Source organism: Pristis pectinata, chromosome 8 (genome assembly GCF_009764475.1).
Source record: "Pristis pectinata isolate sPriPec2 chromosome 8, sPriPec2.1.pri, whole genome shotgun sequence".
Taxonomy (NCBI): Eukaryota; Metazoa; Chordata; class Chondrichthyes; order Rhinopristiformes; family Pristidae; genus Pristis; species Pristis pectinata.
The window spans coordinates 81,905,505-81,925,741 of record NC_067412.1 but is presented as its reverse complement, the minus strand read 5'-3'; the positions used below and the strand labels follow the sequence as shown (position 1 = coordinate 81,925,741).

At 38.8% G+C, this 20,237-nt stretch overlaps 1 protein-coding gene across 6 annotated transcripts in view; it reads left to right on the top strand.

Moving 5' to 3' along the window:
• Positions 1–20,237, top strand: part of LOC127573018 (glutamate receptor 3-like) — a 239,866-nt gene that overhangs the window by 119,785 nt on the left and 99,844 nt on the right. For all 6 annotated transcript variants that reach the window (XM_052020759.1, XM_052020756.1, XM_052020760.1 and 3 more), the window contains 2 exons: positions 1,909–2,076; positions 19,754–19,858. In XM_052020759.1, the coding sequence (XP_051876719.1) occupies positions 1,909–2,076; positions 19,754–19,858 (273 nt within the window). The remainder of the gene's footprint in view (positions 1–1,908; positions 2,077–19,753; positions 19,859–20,237) is intronic.

The following is a 20,237-nucleotide window of genomic DNA, read 5'->3' as shown; positions in this document are numbered from 1 at the left end:
AAATACCCTATCGTATCAGCCTCCACCACCGTTTCCAGCAGCCCATTCCACGCACTCACCACTCTCTGAGTAAAAAATGTACCCCTGACATCTCCTCTATATCTACTCCCAAGCACCTTAAACCTATGTCCTCTTGTGGCCACCAATTCAGCCCTGGGGAAAAGCCTCTGACTATCTACCCTATCAATACCTCTCATCATCTTATACACCTCAATCAGGTCCCCCCTCATCCTCCGTCTCTCCAAGGAGAAAAGGCCGAGTTCCCTCAACCTGCTTTCATAAGGCATGTTCCGCATTCCAGGCAGCATCCTTGTAAATCTCCTCTGCACCCTCTGTATGGCTTCCACATCTTTCCTGTAGTGAGGCGACCAGAACTGAGCACAATACTTCAAGTGGGGTCTGACCAGGGACCTATATAGCTGCAACAATACCTCACGACTCCTAAATTCAATTCCCCGATTGATGAAGGACAATACACCATATGCCTTCTTAACCACAGAGTCAACCTGCGCAGCTACTTTGAGCGTCCTATGGACTCGGACCCCAAGATCCCTCTGATCCTCCACACTGCCAAGAGTCCTACCATTAAGACTATATTCCGCCAACATATTTGACCTACCAAAATGAACCACTTCACACTTACCTGGGTTGAACTGCATCTGCCACTTCTCAGCCCAACTCTGCATCCTATTTATGTCCCTCTGTAACCTCTGACAGCTCTCCAAATTATCCACAACACCCCCAACCTTCGTGTCATCCGCAAATTTACTAATCCACCCCTCCACTTCCTCATCCAGGTTGTTTATAAAAATTACAAATAGTAAGGGTCCCAGTACAGATCCCTGAGGTACACCACTGGTCACCGACTTCCACTCAGAATACAACCCTTCAACAACCACTCTTTGCCTTCTGTGGGCCAGCCAGTTCTGGATCCACACTGCAATGTTCCCTTGGATCCCATGTCTCCTCACCTTCTCCATAAGCCTCGCATAGGGTAAACTAAGTTTCAGTTTGAGATGTATGCACTCAGTATTTACCACTGGTACCAAATTCCTGACTTTACACTTCAGTCTATGACTGTTTAAGACAACTTTTGTGTGTTCACTCTGTCACACTGAGAGGTACTTGCATATCCGATTATACATTTACATGTTACATATAGAACAACCAAGTAACTCATCACTGCACTGTTCATGAGTTAAAGTTAGATCTTTCAAGTTGAAGTTAGATCTTTCAGCATTCCAAAGTAGAAACAAATGATCTTGCTTCCTATACTGTCCAGCATTTTTGCTCATGCCCTACCCTGCTGCATTCTCACATTATCAGCAATTGCACAAAATGTTCTTAATCAAATTAATGTAAAAGAGCTGACGTGCATAATTTGAATTCAGCCTTCAAAGGAAGCATTAATGAGGTGTGAAATAGTATGGGTATACAGTTCTTCAATAAAAGTGTTGAGGAATTATTAAATCGATTGGAAAATTAATGCTTTCCACAACTACTAACATTGTGACCGCAATTTTTAATAAGCTAAAATCACAGGAGGTTTTTTTTTACGTTTTATTCTCCGTCCTTTCATGTTAGCTCTTCTTTCCACTATTATTGCATGCTCATAATTTAACTGGGAGTATGAGATCATTTTAGCAGTCAATCCCTCCAGGTGAGGCACTAATGTCATTAGGTGATCTCTCATGATAAAAAGTGAATTTACATAAACCCACTCTGATGCTGCAATCTCATGCTCTTCAATATAATTTATGTAGCAGTTCAACCAAGAAACGAAAGCAGTAAACCATGGATCACGCTCTTTTGAATATTGATGTTTGTGGAATGGCTAGCAAACTATACAGAACAAAAAGGATTGATGTGATTTATATTTAAAAAGCAAACTTTTTTGATTTTATTCAGTTTACTGCTGCCTTGACATACGATGGAATATTTGTCATCGCAGAAGCTTTTCGTTATTTACGAAAACAGCGGATTGATATTTCAAGAAGAGTAACTACTGGAGACTGTTTGGCCAATCCTGCAGTGCCTTGGAGTCAAGGAATTGATATAGAACGGGCTTTGAAACAGGTATGGGGAATTATTCTTCCATCTGATAAAACAAGTCAATAACTATCTACAAGCAATTAGTATGTATTTAAGTGGTTTCTCTGAAGTTTATCTTTTAATTAAAACATCACTGATTGATGAGTTAACTTCAACAACCCCCTTTTTGAAAAAATTGAAAGCAAATCCGACTTAACTAAATTTAAGCCAATTTCTTTCTAATGATTGGCTTTCCTTAATTTGCAGATGATATAATTTATTATATCAAGAGATTTATTCCATTCAGAATTTTTACAGCTTAAGCAGACATTCATTACATTCGTGATTCTATTTTAATTGTGTGTGCTATACCTATGTATATTGAGCTGGATCTTCTTGGAAAAATAATGATGTGTCAATGGCACACTGTGTTATATGCCGTGATTTATGAAGCTCCCAAGCTTGCTTGTCCATTTACACCATTCCACCATTCACTTTGCCCCACAATCCCAACTTCTCTGTGATTTATAAAAATTGACCGAATTTCTGCATTTTCTCATTAAACTACAAACTGAAAATTAATTCCAGTAACTAAGAGCTTAAGTACCAATGTTATTTTTCATATAATCGCAATCCTCCTTTGTCTCAGAGTGGACAGAATTTCAAGTTTTCAGATTTATCCTGCATGTGGTCAACTGTATGAAGTTTTAAAAATATCAATTTTTAAATTTTTTACTTTTTGAGTTTACCTATCTGTTTGTTTCTTTTACATTTACCCCCATTGTTCTTTCCCTCACTCTATTTCTCTTTCTGCACCTAACTTTCAATAATTTTACCCTTTTTCTTCATCATTCCTCTGCTTCCTCACTCATTATTGCCATTGATTCAGGAGTTACCCTGTTGATTCTCTGTTTGCAAAGCCATGTTGCTCTCACCATGCTAGATTCGGCTTTGATTCTGAGTAATTTATGAAGCAACAAAAAATTAGTTTGATTACCTGAGGTGATTAGTGGACAATTCGATCATTGATGGACTTGTCCAACTGTGATTTGCTGGACATTGATATTTTATATTTCTCTTACAGCATTTGGCCCATCAAGTCTATGCCAGTTCCCATCAATCTCATTCCCCCTACTTATTTCTTTGTAATCCATTACCTCTCTCATGGCCATTAGCTCCTTGCAATTGTCCTTCTACCCCAACAACACCAGGGGTAATTTATAGTAGCCAATTACCCTACCAACCAGCATGTCTTTGGGATATAGTTCGAAACTGGAACATCTGGGATAAGACCACACAGTCAGAGGGAGAACATGCAAATTCCACACAGACCGCACAGAGGATTAGATCAAACACAGATCGCTGGAGCTGGAAGGAAGCAGTATCACCTGCTGCACCATTACTGAATGAAATTTGAACAAGTTAACAAGATAGAATGCAACATTAAACCATTAGTTATGAAGGAATATAGGTACAGGAATAGGCTATTTATCTATCCAAACCTACTCCACCATTCAGTGAGATTATGGCTGATTGTAACCAAAATCTGTATGCCTACCTTTTCCACAAATATCTTGACAACTTTGCTTACCAAAAATCTGTCCTATCTAGGATCCATTGTGATTTGTGCAAAAGAGTTCCAAATGTCTACCGCGCTCTATGTATAAGAATGTATCCAAACTTCATTCCTGTGATCTAACATTCAGCTAGTCCTTGCTTTAATGTCTAGTCCCAGGCTGCCAATCAGTGAAGGTAGTTTCCCTCCATCTACCTTCTCAGTTCAACATCTATGATCAAATCATCCCTTAAGCTTCTAAATTTGAGGCAGTATAATTGCAGCACCATAATCACTTCGACTTTGGTGTCCAGGTATCAACCTAATAAACTTGTGGTTCACTCCCTCCAAGGTCAATGTATGCTTTCTAAGTTGTGTCATCCGGAAGTGCTTATAATTATCATAATATGTATTGTAACCATTTCTTTGTATAGCTGTAACATTATTTCCATTCCCTTTACCCTTTTTCTCTTGAATAAAGGTCAGCATGTTCTTAGCCTTTTCAATTATTTTCTGAATTTAACCATGGCATTTCAATCACCTGTATACCACAACTCTCCCCCTGCCCTTCCCCATCAAGTTTCTATGAACCTCTACTGCATTTAGTCTTTTGCCTTTAACCCTGTTCTATTTAAATCCCCTTATTTGCTACATTCAAATTTATACACTGATAATTGTACCGTTTTCAATTCTATTTGCAACTCCTCAGAAAAAGAATCATTCTATTCCTATGTGGAACATGACCTAGAATTCATTCAGGAATGGGCCAATAAATTGCAAGTAACACTTACATCACACAAGTACCAGGTAATGAATATTTCCAGCATTCGAGTCAACCAATTTACTCTTAACATTCAACAGCATTGCCATTACTGAGTGCAGCACCTTCAATACCTTGTAGTCACCGTAGATCAGACATCTAACTAGACCAACTACATAAATGTTGGTCAGAAAAGCAGGTCAATAGTTGGAGATACACTGCCAGATTCCTCAATTGCTGCCTGAAAGCCTTTTAGCTTTCTACAAAGCGTAATTCAGGCTTGGATGAGTGTAGCTCCAACAACAATTGAGACCAGGACAATGCAGCCCACTTAATTAAGACCATCCACCATTCTAAATGTTCCTTCCTTCCTTCCTTCACTGGTGCACTGAGGCTCCAGTTTGCACCATCCATCCAGGCAACTTTAATAGCACCCCCCAAACCTGCACCCACTACAACCAAGAAAGGAAAGGGCAACAGACGCAAAGAAACCACTACTTACAAGTTCCTCTCTGTGTCATACACTGGCCTAACTTGGGAAAGTATGTTAACTCTTCCCACATCTGTGTTGGATCAGAATCCTGGAACTCCCTCCCCTACATCACTGTAGCCATTGCTTCAGTGGAATGGCCCACTGCTCACCTCTTCCCTCCCCGATAGATGCTCGCTAACTTTGAGCAGATCTTCCAGTGGCAACTTGGTCCATAACACCACAACCATCCTGATTGTAGAGCCTTTCCACTGTAACAGAAGTGTTTTGACAGCTGGCTTAGCCATTTACAAACTTTCAAATCCTATTAAAAATCAATCATTATTAAATGCTATTGCGGCTTATTCAACATTTATGAAAAAGATATCTAAAATCTCTAGAAAGACATTAAAATCAGTTATTAATTCATTTAATTATCTGAATTAACTGAGACTTACCTCTGCCTCATTGTTTGGGTAATTGTGAGGCACCCAGTGTGAGCACAGATGTGACATTCACCAACTAGACCTCTGGAGAAGTTCAGGACTCCCATGTTTGCACATATTTATGCTGGAGGTCCAGGCTTCCTGACAATTATGTGGAGATGCCAACAGTTAAACACAGAGCTGCTGGTTTTCTCAGAGAATACAGGCAAGAGTCACCATTGTTTACATTTTTAAGGGGCTGGCAATTCTCTTCACCACTCTCTTCCTAAAACAATGCTGAAATTTTTTGTGCAAATTCTGATATCGTCCAGGTTTCTTTTTAAACTCCTTTTTGTAATTTTTAACCCGGGTCTGTGCTAGTTTTTACCATTTTGTGATTTTTTTTTCTTTTGGTATTATGTTTTCCCTTACCTTTTTAGTTATCCAGACTTTCTTTTTGTAAATGGAGCTCTAGAACTGGTTCTGTATCGCATTAACATAGATTTTTAATATCTTCTATTACACTACTGTGATCTCGCATATTTGCAGATTTGCCCACTTTACCTTAGCGGGTTCTTGTCTCATTGCATTGAAATCAGCTCTGACCAAATCTTGTCCCTTTGTAGTTCTTTCATGTTTTTGCCTTTCAAACAATACCTTGATCTTGATTGTATTAGGCTTAGTAATGGATAAATATTCATTCATCGTTAGGCTGCTAATTAAACTTAGTTTATTAGTCATTACTAAATTTAGTAAGGCCTGCTCACTTGTTGATTCTTAGATGTATTTCTGCAAAAAGTGATCCTCTACACACTCCAGAAACATATGGCTATCTCAAACATGAGCTAGTTTGCTTATCCCAATCTAAATAAAAGTTAATATTTCCCATTAAAATCATCCTGCTTTGTTACATTCTCGTCTTATTCATGCATTGATATATTCTGCCACTTCATAACTGCTATTAGGGAGTCAACAACTAAAGTACTACTTTGTTGATTATTTTTCCTACAAAATCTCCAGTACCTGCTTATGCCCATTAAAAACACCCATTACACCCATACTCCCCTCCCAACTACCATCACTTCCCTACCTATCTTTTAGACCTGATACATTTAGTTTAAAGTTCTAACTATTTTGAACTATGTCTCAGTGCTAGCCACCATGTCATACTCCTGTGGTTGAACTGTACCTGTAATTCACTCACTCTATTCCTTACACTCCACAGATTTGTGCTTCTTTAGTCTATACACTCTAACCTAACCTTCCACTGTAATGCCTTGCTCACAATTTCTTATTACTCTCTCCTGGTTTAATCAAACATCCTTTAATTTACCCTTTATCTGTAACATCTTAAACACCATTTCTAAGTATCAGCTTACTCTCTTCCCTTTTATTTGTTTTTAGTATTAGTATCTTCCCTCTGCACTGGTTTTCCCCAAGCCCATCCTCCCACTTACTAATGTAAACTCCTTGGAGCAATCTTATTTATCCTTTCCACAAAGAAAATCTTGTCATTGTCTGGATCAAGTTAGACCATTCTGATGATGCAGTTCTTACTTATCCTTATGGAACCCTTTTCCACGCCTCAGCAACGTATTCACCTCTATCAACCCCTTATCTCCATGCAATTATCCATTATGACGAAATCCTTCCTCCTTCTCTCCGATATCCTTTCAAGCCAAGATGTCTCTCACACCAGCACCAGATAGGCAATGATATATGGGATTCTTAATCCTGCTTAGTAATAATAAAGTCTGCCCCTGCTTAAAGAATTCCACATAACAACCATTTTGCTCTTCTCCTCACGAACACGACATCCCCCTGTTCTAAGTTGTCAAATTCAGCATTCTGGTTGTCCTACTGACAGTGGAGACACAAGAGACTGCAGCTGTTGGAATCTGGAACAACATAAATGAAGTTGGAGGAACTCAGCAGGTCAAGCAGCATCTGTGGAGGGAAATGGGCAGTCGATGTTTCGGGGTTGAGACCCTTTATCTGGACCAGATGAAGGGTCTCGACTCAAAATGCCGATGGTCCATATCCTTCCATAGATGCTGCTTGGCCCGTTGTGTTTCTCCAGCATTTTGTGTGGTGTCCTACTAACAGTGTTTATCCTAATCTATGTAGGTAGTAATTATAATAAAGTTAATGTGATCTATGTGCCTGTACTTTTATATTTGTATTGCTTCTATTATGTTAAATTCCATATCCTGCTGAATGAAGTGGATGACCCTTATCATAAAAGGCAGTATCAGAAATACTGGCCAACCAATAGGCTGTTTCTTTAATAAATCCACTTGATGTCCAACCCACCAGCACAGCAGGAATTTGCTTGTCAATTTTCCTGCTTTATTCTAATAGTGTTGGAGCTTCCTTGGTTATAGTTCCAATGGCACAAGCAACCCTCCAGCACTTCATCATCAGGCATGAACAAAGATGATGTTTATCATTGAGATGAGTTAATCTGTTGGAACCAAACCTAATTCATGCCCATGAACACTTCCAAGTTTCTTATTGCATAGGAAACCTTGCCTAGAGTGAGAACATTTGGAATATTTTCTCTCCATCCATATTCCTAAGGATAGCCACCAAAGCAGGGAGCAAGATCAGCAGACATAACTTTGTAAGAAATATATCACTGATGCATCAGATTAGAAGTCATAGACTTGAGTACATTAACAGTACTGCTGTGGCTTGTCATGAGCTAAATGGTGTTGGTATTAAGCATGGAATAGCTATGAATGCAGCTTTTATTTTAATGTTCACATGCTATTCAAATCATTCCTAAAATTAAACAACCAAAAAGGGATATGCTGAATTTATTTATATGTTTTTATCCTTAAAAGAAATACATTCAGATTAATTCTAAATAAATCTTCAAAGCAACATGCTGTATTTCAGACAGCCATAAGTACTGGAAGAAATCTGTGCTTTAATAAGGTTCCTTTTGCTCTGAATATGTACATTCATGAATATTAACATTTTACAATTAGTCTGTTCACTGTGGGTGTATGCCCAGAAATTTGATGTGAAGTGAAATTCTGAAGGTATACTGAATTATTTGCAATTAATTTATAGTGAAGTGGTGCCATATTTTAATAAGGAAAGAGCCAACTCAAACAAATTATCAGATGTATTCAGCATCATGTTACAGAAGTAAATCAAAATAGAGAAAATGGTATGCCGTATCACCATTAAAACTGTCTACAAATAAATATGATGAATTTTGGATAAAGCTCTATATACCCCTTTTTGTTTCCCTACTTAAAATACAAGGTAATGATCAAAGATAACTCTGTCTTGCAGTGCATGTTATATAAAGGGTTTTGTCTTTACACAACAATCCTGGCCCTTCCTCCCTGAAAGTTTTGATTCTTTGAGAGAGAAATTCAACTTTCGTTATCAACACTGAGCAGTTGTGAGAACCCTTTGCAATGTCACTTCCAATAATCAGTTCCATGGGAGGGAAGTACAGACAGTGGCTGGTAGCCTCTCTTTGTTCCATAAATACTAGTCCTCATCCCATGCCTCATTCAAGTTATTTTCTCTTTCTCTTAAATTGGTTTGAAATCTGACAAAAGCACTACATGTGGACTATTAATATAAGACGCCATGACAGTAGCAGTTAGAACATAGAACAATTACAGCACAGTTCAGGCCCTTCGGCCCACAAAGCTGTGCCGAACATGTCCCTACCCTAGAAATTACCAGGCTTACCCAAAGCCCTCTATTTTACTCAGCTCCATATACTGATCTAACAGTCTCTTGAAAGACCCTATCGTATCAGCCTCCACCATCATTTCCGGCAGCCCATTCCACGCACTCACCACTCTCTGAGTAAAAAACTTACCCCTGACGTCTCCTCTGTACCTACTCCCCAGCACCTTAAACCTATGTCCTCTTGTGGCCAGCAGTTCAGCCCTGGGGAAAAGCCTCTGACTATCTACCCTATCAATACCTCTCATCATCTTATACACCTCTATCAGGTCCCTCCCTCATCTTCCATCTCTCCAAGGAGAAAAGGCTGAGTTCCCTCAACCTTCTTTCATAAGGCATGCTCCGCATCCCAGGCAGCATCCTTGTAAATCTCCTCTGCACCCTCTGTATGGCTTCCACATCTTTCCTGTAGTGAGGCGACCAGAACTGAGCACAGTAAAGTGCTCGGTAAAGTAAACTGAGCAAAGTTAGCTTGGCTGTTTCTATATCTGTTGCACTTCTGCAGGAAAGCACCAAATGGTGCTTAGATCACACCTCCACTCCCATAGGGAAGCTGATTCTAGTGACAGTGTTAGTAGAAAAAATGCAAATGTGATTCCTTCCTACCAGCTCACTGTATTCTGAACACTGGACAATCAAAGTGTATTAATGAGAAAAGAGATCAATATGTATTTATGCTCCTTAATGTCTAAGAATTTGGAAAATGCAATGATTATAAGTATAACACTGCTGAAGAAGAATGAAACTGCCTTTCATGTTGCTAAACCTCCAATTTTTCTTGACAATTAACAACATGTTAACAACAGCAAAATACAGTTTTCACAGTTTCTTGAAACTCCTCTATAGAACACAATTAAGTACTATGCTTGTAAAAAAAAAATAGTTGATAGTTAAAATAATGCAACGGGAAATTTGACAAATTGACTTTGAAGTAGCTGGGACTTCCAGTGAACTGGATGCTGATAAATCTGATTTATGGCTAAGGAGAAGATAAGACATAAGATCTTTATTAGTCACATGTACATCAAAACACAGTGAAAAGTATGGGCCGAAGGGCCTGTTTTGTGCTGTATGGTTCTATGGAAAAGCATCTTTTGTGTAGAATGTGCTGGGAGCAGCCCGCAAGTGTTGCCACGCTTCCAGAGCCAACATAACGTGCCCACAACTTCCTAACCCATACATCTTTGGGATGTGGGAGGAAACCCATGCAAACACAGGGAGAATGTACAAACTCCTTACAGACAGTGGCCGGAATTGAACCCGGGTCGCTGGTACTGTAATAGCGTTACGCTAACCGCTACACTTACTGTGCCTGCACAGATGATGGTGCATCAGAATCTCCAGTGTGGTATCCTATCTCTGAAGACCTTAGAAACGCAGGCAATAGATTTCCCTGTGCACTACAATATCAATAGGCAGCTGTACAGCAATCTACCCCTCTTGTGGGCACAATGATATGGTGAATAAGTTACTTTGGAGACATGTATTTAAATTGGGAGAAGGGAATATTTAAATTCAAATAATTAAATTAAGTTGGAAGAAAAACGAGTTACATAGAATATGAAACTGTCAAATTGTTGTTACCCTTCTGGTTCTTTGATGTCCTTCAAGTAAAGAAATCTGCCAGACTCTCTAGTATGACCTATGTGTGACTCCAGATCTACAAGAATGTAATTGATTCATAATTGCTCTTTGAACCAGCCACTTACTCTGTTCAAGACTGATCAGGAATGAACAATAACCTAGGCCCAGCCAACAATACCCACAGCACATGAATGAGTAAAGTACAAAAAAATGGCTGTTGAGGTTATCCCTATTTTCCCTGTGGCTCACCCTTTTTTTATATTTGGTATCATTCTATCTGCTCATCCTTAAATCTTTCCAATCTCTCTATTTTGAAGCATAGTACCTAGAATATTGCACATTACTCCACATACTGGAGACTGTGACCTTAAAAACAGTGTTGCATAATGAAAAACAACAAAATAGATTCTCCCACAATGGTAATTACCTCCTCCCACACGAAGCTTTCATTCACACATGGGATGTGGGTGTTTCTGGCAAGGCCATTGTTTATGGCCCAGTCCTAATTGCTTCTGAGAAGGTGGTGTTGAGTGGCTGCCCAGAACTGTTGCTGTCAGTCTATTGAAGGTACTCCCACTTTGCCATTCGGTGGAGAGTTGCAGGATTTTGGCTGCTCCAGGTATGTTCTTTAACACACCTTATTGAACCACAGATGGCAATGGGATCCACTCTATTCTGCACGCTGTATGTGATATGTACATGTCATCTACAGCGTTAGGGATACGCTACACAGGGATATGTACAACGTGAGGCATATGCTGTATGTTGTACCCTTGATATCACATGCTGAGGTGACAAATTGCAGCAGAATATTCTAATTACCACTGATGATCCACATCTCCTCCTGGATGCCCAGTTTTGAGTTGCTAGTTCTGTTCTGAATTTATTTCATTTAACACTGTGGGAGTGCTACACCATAGGCTGGAGGACATCCTCAATTAAACAGAAACTCTATCCCAGGGTTTTGATGTACCTAGCTGAGCTGCAATGCTAAGCATTCACCAGTTCTTGCTGCCTGTCCAAGTAAATAAACTGTTATGTGTGACCTAGCAACACTGAGTTGCTGAGTGTTTCATGCTTCCTGCTTTATCGAGTCAAAATGCCAGGCTGGCACACTCCCACATTTGTGCTGTGGCAAAGTAGTTTTCCACTTCACAGAAAAGCCAAACTGGCAGCCCAATTTCAGTCTTAGAAAGTACCTCCCTTCCTGGTTCTCTGTGATATTTGATTGTTAACCCAACAAGACTTAAGAGAAAATAAAATAATGTGAGATTTAGGATTGGATTAGGATTCTGAACTTTTACCTGATTTGCCTTTACTGGATGGGAATTGGGGTAGAGCTGAAAAAAATTGCATCTTAGTTTTGGGTAAGTGCATGGTGGAGAAACGTGCTTCTTTGTTCTTGTTTGTCACCTCCATGAACAATCTCATCCTTATTCTTCTTCCTATGCACGGTGACCTGCATCAGTTCAGCGATACCTTTAGTTTTAAGTATTCATTGTTGTATAAGAGCTCTTCATGGTCTTGACTCCCTCCCTCTGTTATTTTTTGCCTTCCTGCAAGCCTTAAAAACCTCTGTGTTCCTCTAAAGCTGACCATTTCAACAACCCAATGTCCTTCACCTCTGTGTTGATGGCCACCCTATCGGCTCTGGGCACTAACTTTTGGAATTCCCTTCCTAAGTCTCACTCACCTCTTTTCCAACCTTTTTAAAGATATTTCTTAAAACCTACCCCCTCTGAGGATTTTTGTCATCTCTCTTAATATCTCCTCTTATGATTTAGTGTCAGGTTTTGGATGATTAAACCTCCTGTGAAACTCCTTGAGAAGTTTTACTGTTTAAGAGGTGCAGAATAAAAGGAAACTGTGATTGTGGAGTCCTGAAGGGGTGGAGCAAGGGGCTGATTTGATTTCCAAATGGTCTTTTCTCATATGGATGATTCCCCATTAATGCCAACCCCCGAATTACCTTACCTTTTTAATTTATCACCCCCCACCCCACCAGTTATATTCTGTTTCTTCAGTGCCAAGAGAACAATCAAGAGTATTCTCAAAACAACTCAAGTATCCTAAGGCACAGTAGTGTAGTGGTTAGTGTAATGCTATTACAGTGCCAGCAACCCGGGTTCAATTCCTGTCGCTGTCTGTAAGGAGTTTGTATGTTTTCCCTGTGTGTCTGCGTGAGTTTCCTCTGAGTGCTCCAGTTTCCTCCTGCATTCCAAAGACGTACAGGTTAGGAGCTGCGGGCATGCTATGTTGGCGCCAGAAGAGTGGCGACGCTTGCGGGCTGCCCCCAGCACATTCTCAGTAACGCAAAAAGACACATTTCACTGTGTGTTTCAGTGTACATGTGACTAATAAATAAATACCTAAAAAAAAAACTTAGTTGGCAAATCCTCTGAATTTTCCCCCTTTCTGTGTGGAGAAATACTTCAAGCATCTTTTCTCCACAGATGAGAAGAGAACTGTCAGAACTCACCCAAGTTATGTCACCATGCGGTGTATAATTTAGTATGAATAGATTTCAGCATCAAGGACAGTAGGAATTGGAGAGGGCCACTGGCCATTATCATTTGCACTAAGTTAGAGGCTGAAAAGCAAAATCAATATTAACATTTCACAAATTTATGTCTGTGTTCAAATCTTGCCAATGCTAGAACAGGGCGAAGGAGGGGACAACAGATTGGCTGGCACATATACAAGTTTTTAATTGCTAGCTACACCACTGTTCAGTGATGAAGCATGTGGACATATTACCACACCACATGGCCCACCACTGGCATTCATGTTTACCTCAATGACTGCTAAGTTACCAGTTGCTCATTTAATTGCAATAGCTTTTGCTCAGCATTGAAGCCAACTTAGATTAAATGTCATCTGCATACCTCCACCCTAAGCTTTTGAGCTATTATAAACGTCTATATTTTTCACAGCATTTTTCCATGTATCCTTTTATCCTAATTTACATAAATGTTTTTTTTTAGGTATGATTCCACAGGTAAATTGTGCATTGAGGTTAATAATGATGTTTAACTTCTGAATCTAAATCAAGCTGATGTGATAAAAGTTTTGTTTATTCATTGTAAAGGGTTTGATGTAAAAAGAATTTGTTGTCATTTCCTTCTTTCACAGTACAATGCCATTTCTAATTTGACCTTAATTATGGCAATCTCATTCAGAGGTGGAACAGTAGAAGATGGCTGATGTATTTAAAGGTGCTTTCCTGAGGGACAGCATTGGGGCACATTGATAACACAAAAGATGCTTTGTTTGTATCTAATTATGCTACAATATGACCCAGTCACGTTTGATGCCATTATGAAGAAGAACCGATTATCTCATCTTGTTAAGCATGAAATTAACAAATAAGAAATTCGAAACTAACCTTACTGATGGCTAAGAAGTTGAATAAACAAAGGACATGAATAGAATTCCCAACATTGAGGCCATACTTAAGGCTTTATCATTATAGACATTCAGTTTGCCATCTGATGTTGTGAATTTAGTTCTCAAAATAAAAACACCTCCATTTCCATTGATTTCTATAATGGGTGGTGTGTTACAACACTAGACCAGTAAGTTGAAAATCTATCCTACTATATTGTAACAAAATATATGTTTATTTTTCATAAATGTATGCATTATTGGTGCATTTAAAGGGTTGTAACATAACAGATTGTACTGATTAAGTTGCAGTAAACGTACAAAGTAATACTTTAAGTTCTGTAAATGAATTGTCCTTCACTCCATAATTCAAAGTAAATAAAACCATGCAATTTCTGATGTAGGCAGATCCAAATGGAAAAAAAAAGATTAAAAAAGGCTGGATATTGCAATTAGAAAAAACTTGGGCCGAAGAGCCTTGAGATATCTGAGAATCAATTAACTGAATTTGAAGTTCTCATATGTTTCTCTCCTCTCTTTAACCTTAAGAACATAAAAGCATACAAAATATTGGATTTCGAGCTTAATTAACTTCTTCATAATCAAAACAATTATGGTTGATCCTCTGCCTCGTGTACACTTTAGCACCCAATCACCATATCCTCTAAATCACTTAGTGTCCACAAATCTGTCCTCAGCCTTGAGTATAGTCGACAAAGGTTCTGGGATAGAAAATTCCAAAGATTTATACCCCTATGCAGAAGAGAACAATCTCATTCTGTCCGTCCTAAATGGCTGAGCCCCCTACCCTGTGACTATACTTCCTTCTTGTAGAATCTTCAGATGGCGGCAACAGCCTCTTGGTATCTACCCTATCAATCCCTCTCAGTATCTTATGTATCTCAATGAGATCATCTCTCATTCTTCTAAACTTCAGTGAGTATAAATGCAGCCTGCTCAATCTGTCTCCCTGATCCCAGGAAATATTCTAATGAACTTATGGTGCACAAACTCCAAAGGAAATATCAGCCTAAAATAGCTATGGTTAAAAAGACATCAATGCAGATCTTAATTCAAACTGCTTGAATTATGAAGTGAGAATTGACAGTGTAGGAAATACACAGCAGGTTTATCTATGTCAAAAGACAAGATGATTAACATTTTAGCCAGGATCCTTCATCAGAACTCATATTGCCAACTTTGGAAGAGATTTGAATTGGTTATCTTATCTATTTATCTCAGATAGATGTTAATAATCATGGACATAGGTATTCATTCTCAATCAGTGGTGCTAAATGGAGCAAAATTTTAGAAGTGGGGTACAACGTGCAAAATGTTGTGCTTTCGGTGCTAGTGATCAGGGATAAATTTCTAGGCACATGTTGCTTTATTTAAAGAATTGCAGACATTCACCCTGCATCCTGGGTAATGTTCTTCTTTTAACACCTTTACTGAAAATAGAATGTTTTTTTTATATATAATTGTTGTTTGTAAGATGTTATGAGTTTGGAACAGTTGCTGTACAAGCATAGAATATAGAACATTACAGCACAGTACAGGCCCTTTGGTCCACGATGTTGTGCCAACATCTTATCTTGCTCTAAGATCTATCTAACCCTTCCCTCCCACATAGCCCTCCATTTTCCTATCATTCATGTGGCTATCTAAGAGTCTCTTATATGTCCCTAATGTATCTGCCCCCACAACCTCTACTGGCAATGCGTTCCACGTACCCACCACTCTCTGTGTAAAAAAAAATTGACTCTGATATCCCCCTTATATTTTCCTCCGATCACCTTAAAATTATGTCCCCTCGGGTTAGCCGTTTTCGCCCTGGGAAAAAGGTCTCTGACTATCCACTCGATCTACGTCTCTTATCATCTTGTACACCTACAAGATGATGCACACATCTTGTTCAAAATTAATGAAACAGCTGTTACAAACTCCTAAGAGATTTTCCAGTGTAAATGATACTAAATAATTGCAGATACATTTTTGTATATTCTTTTGCTTTTCTTTCAAATATTCCGCGTTTGTAGTTGAATGAGATAGTAAATTTTTTTTTATATTTACAGCATGGTAACAGGCCCTTCTGACCCAACAAGTTTGCGCCGCCCATTTTAAACCCCAAATTAACCTACCCGTACGTCTTTGGAATGTGGGAGGAAACTGGAGCACCTGGTGGAAACCCACGCAGACACGGGAGAACGTACAAACTCCTTACAGACAGCGATGGGAATCGAACCCTGATCGCTGGCACTAGTAAAAAAAATTTTTTATTTACAGCGTGGTAACAGGCCTTTCTGGCCCAGCGAGTCCGCACCGCCCATTTTAAACCCCAAATTAACCTACCTGTACGTCTTTGGAATGTGGGAGGAAACCGGAGCACCCGGCGAAAACCCACGCAGACACGGGAGAACGTACAAACTCCTTACAGACAGCGATGGGAATCGAACCCTGATCGCTGGCGCTGTATAGTAGCCTAAAGCCATGTGAGTTCTTTGGTTGAGCATAGTTGTGTAAAAGAACTCATTATTACTGACTTGCTGGTTAGCTCTTCACTATTGAGAGAATCATTGAAAGAATCCCAACTTCCATTTCTAGCTCTAGTGTGAAACTGCTTTAAATTCTTCAGAGGTTTTGCATTGACATTTACGACAGAGCAGGACAAAAAAGGGAGTGTGGTTCATAGGTTAGACACTGCCAGCTTTGATAAAAGGTCATCAACCAGAAATAATAACTCAGTTTTTTTCTCTCCACAGATGTTACCTGATCTGCAGAGTATTTCCAGCATTTTCCGTTATTAGCCAAAATATAATTACTGACAGCATTAAGCTCCTGTAATCTGCTCTAACAAAATGCTACATCCTCTGAGGAACTTCCCCCACTGTATAAGTCTGATTATTTTTTTCAATTTCCCATAACTAATTTTGTTTCTCCATGTGACATTATCAATTTCATGCCATTTAGTGCCAGATGGGCACCAGAATGTTTGAAGTGCACATGCCTGCTAGTTTCATGTAGCTCTCCCTACAGCCAACAGGTGGAAGAGAATTTCATCACAATGACCAGTCTAGAGATTAAATCTAGGACTCAGAAGTGGTTTGGCAGTAAAAACAACCATAATTATTGCTTTAAAATTGATATCTATTTAAAGGTTGTGTCACCCTCTCTGACCTGCAATAATTTCTATGGAAAGTTCCAGAGAAAGTCCATGAAAAGCCCTTGAATACAATACACTTCACCTCTGTGAGTCTGTATTTGGAATATTGTGTTCAGTTTTGGTCACCCTGCTATAGGAAAGATGCCATTAAGTTGTAAAGAGTGCAGAGGAGATTTACAAGGATGTTGCCGGGACTCAAGGTACTGAGTTATGGAGAGAGGTTGAGCAGGTTGGGACTGTTTTCATTGGAATGTAGGAGAATGGGGAGTGATCTTATAGAGGTATATAAAATCATGAGGGGCATAGGGAGGGTGAATGCGCACAGTCTTTTTCCCAGGGTTGGGAAATCAAGAACTGGGGGACATAGGTTTAGGGTGAGAGGGGAGAGATTTAATAGGAATTTGAGGGGCAACTTTTTCACCCAGAGGGTGGTCAGTATATGGAATGAGCTACCAGAGGAAGCGGTTGAGGCAGGTACATTAACATTTAAAAGGCACTTGGACAGGAACATGGGTAAGAAAAGTTTAGAGGGATATGGACCAAACACAGGCAAATGGAACTAGCTTAGATTGGAATCTTGGTTGGCATGGACCAGTTGGATGGAAGGGACTGTTTCCACGCTGTATGACTCTATGACCTACTTTGAGTTCTTCATGTCTCATTCTGCAATGGACATCGGCAGAGGTTAAGAACACACTGAGCACACACACTTTGCACACACAGCAATACTATTATCCATTCTTCCATCTACAAACCACCAATGCCAAATGTGCAAATGTGCAGATTTCAAGCTATATTCAGACTTGAAGTAGACCGAGGATATGGATGGGTTCCATCAGTGATTTAATCGCCAGTGAAAATTGTGAGGATAGATAAAGAATAATTCCCAAAGGATAAAAGCTAAACTGCAGAAAGTGATTTTATAAAATGAAAGGGAGCATTTAATATTCTCTTTGTACAGCCCTCCATAGGCTGTTCTTCATTCTGTCTCCCATTATTGGGTACAGTGGTTGCACAACAGTTAATTTTTTTTCAATCTTTCTATTAGTTTTCAAATTAATACAGATTAATATATGGCATCAATATTCATACATGTAATACAAAGAGATCAGGATAACAATCATAGCATATATAATCATAAAGAACAATAAAATATTTTTAAAAATCTGTAGATCCAACGGTCTCTTAGTAAATGAATATAATATAAAAGAAAGGAAAGAAAAATATTTATTATATAAATTTTTAAAAAACCCAAATCAATAAAAAAAATTATAAACAATATAAACTAAACCAAAAAAAACTTTAAAAAAAAACAAACAAAAAAAAAGAAAAAAAAACTGGGCTAAAATTTCTCAGTAGAAACAGAGCAATATTATGTCATCAAGTCCGTTCCTCCAAGTTGGAAAGTTATTGAAAGGGGATCTACATCATGTGAAAATATTGAATAAATGGACTCCAAATATCTTCAAATTTAAGTGAAGGATCAACAGTACCACTCCTAATTTTTTCCAAGTTTAAACATGATATAGTTTGAGAAAACCATTGAAAAGTAGTAGGGGGTATTGGATCCTTCCATTTAAGCAAAATGGATCGTTTGGCCATTAATGTAACAAAAGCAATCATACGGTTAGCGGAAGGAGATAAATGGCCAGACTCTATTCTCGGTAATCCAAAAATTGCAGTGATAGGGTGAGGTTGTAAGTCAATCTTCAATACGTTTGAAATAATGTTAAAAATGTCTTTCCAATATTTTTCCAGAAGAGGACAGGACCAAAACATATGTGTCAAAGAAGCCACATTTGATTTACATCTATCACATATAGGATTTATATGGTTATAAAAACGAGCTAGCTTATCTTTGGACATATGGGTCCTGTGGACTACCTTAAACTGTATCAACGAGTGTCTGGCAAGCAGTTAATTTACCAGACTAATAACTCAGTGTTCTGGGCTAGCAATCCAGAGACCTGAGTTCAAATCCCACCACTGCAGCTATGGAATGTATTAATAACCTGGAACTTGGGAAAAACAACAACTAGTCTCAGTAATGGTGACCACAAAAAAATACTGGATTTTGGTAAAAACCCAAATGGTTCATTAATGTCTGTCAGGAGAGGAAATCTGCCATCCTTATCTGGCCTGGCATTTATGTAACTCCAGCCCCATCCCACATGGTTAACTTTAAATGTTATCTCTCTATAAGCCACTCAGTTATAAGTACCTTACCACCACCTTCCTCAAGGGGCAATTTGGGATGGGCAATAAATATTGATCTTCCTGGCAACATGTACATCCTGAAAAATAAATAAAATGTGAGCGGAGAACTTTTTTAGTAACGTGACGATCAAAGCATTTTTTTAAAGCCTCTTTATGGCGACTTAAAATGTCTAAATAGTCTGGAGGACATTTCATTTGCAGCTTAATCTGACAAATGTTAAATGGGTTCTCTCTTAAAATGATAACAATTATACTAAAGATAGGCTCTTTCCACTTTCTGTTCAGGTAATGGCATGTGGAGTTCCAGGACCCTAACCCTGGTGACCTTCCCCAATATCTTCAATGGCATGACTCATGAAATTTCAATCTGCAATTTGTTTTCGTTAGCTCAAATGAAACAGTTTCACGAGCAGTACGTCACCATATATCTGTTATTCTATGTGTGCAGGTACGAGGTCGAGGGCTGACTGGAAACCTACAATTTGATAACTATGGACGAAGGTCAAACTACACCATCGATGTTTATGAGCTGAGACCTACTGGTCCTCGGAAGGTAGGTTTAGTTAAAGCATTTTCATTTAAATTAAAGCAGGTTTGCTTGTTAAGCTAACCGCAAATGATGTTTCTGACATGAGTTTATTGTATTCTAAGACTTGTAGGCCTTTTATTAGTCTGCTCACTTTTGTTCATTTGTGCCGAATGGGTTTAGTTTTATGGATCCTGAACAATGAATTTCCAGAATGGCCATTATTCACTCAGATATTATTCACTTAACCCTGGGAATCAGAAGTGAATCTTACTGCAATTTCAACCTCATTAGCTAGTTAAGTACAAAAAAAAAATTTTGTTTTCTTTGTTTTGAATGTATCTTGTGTGGGTGAGCAACGCACCCAGTCCTTGTCAATTGAGAGTTATTATCCATGGCATTAACC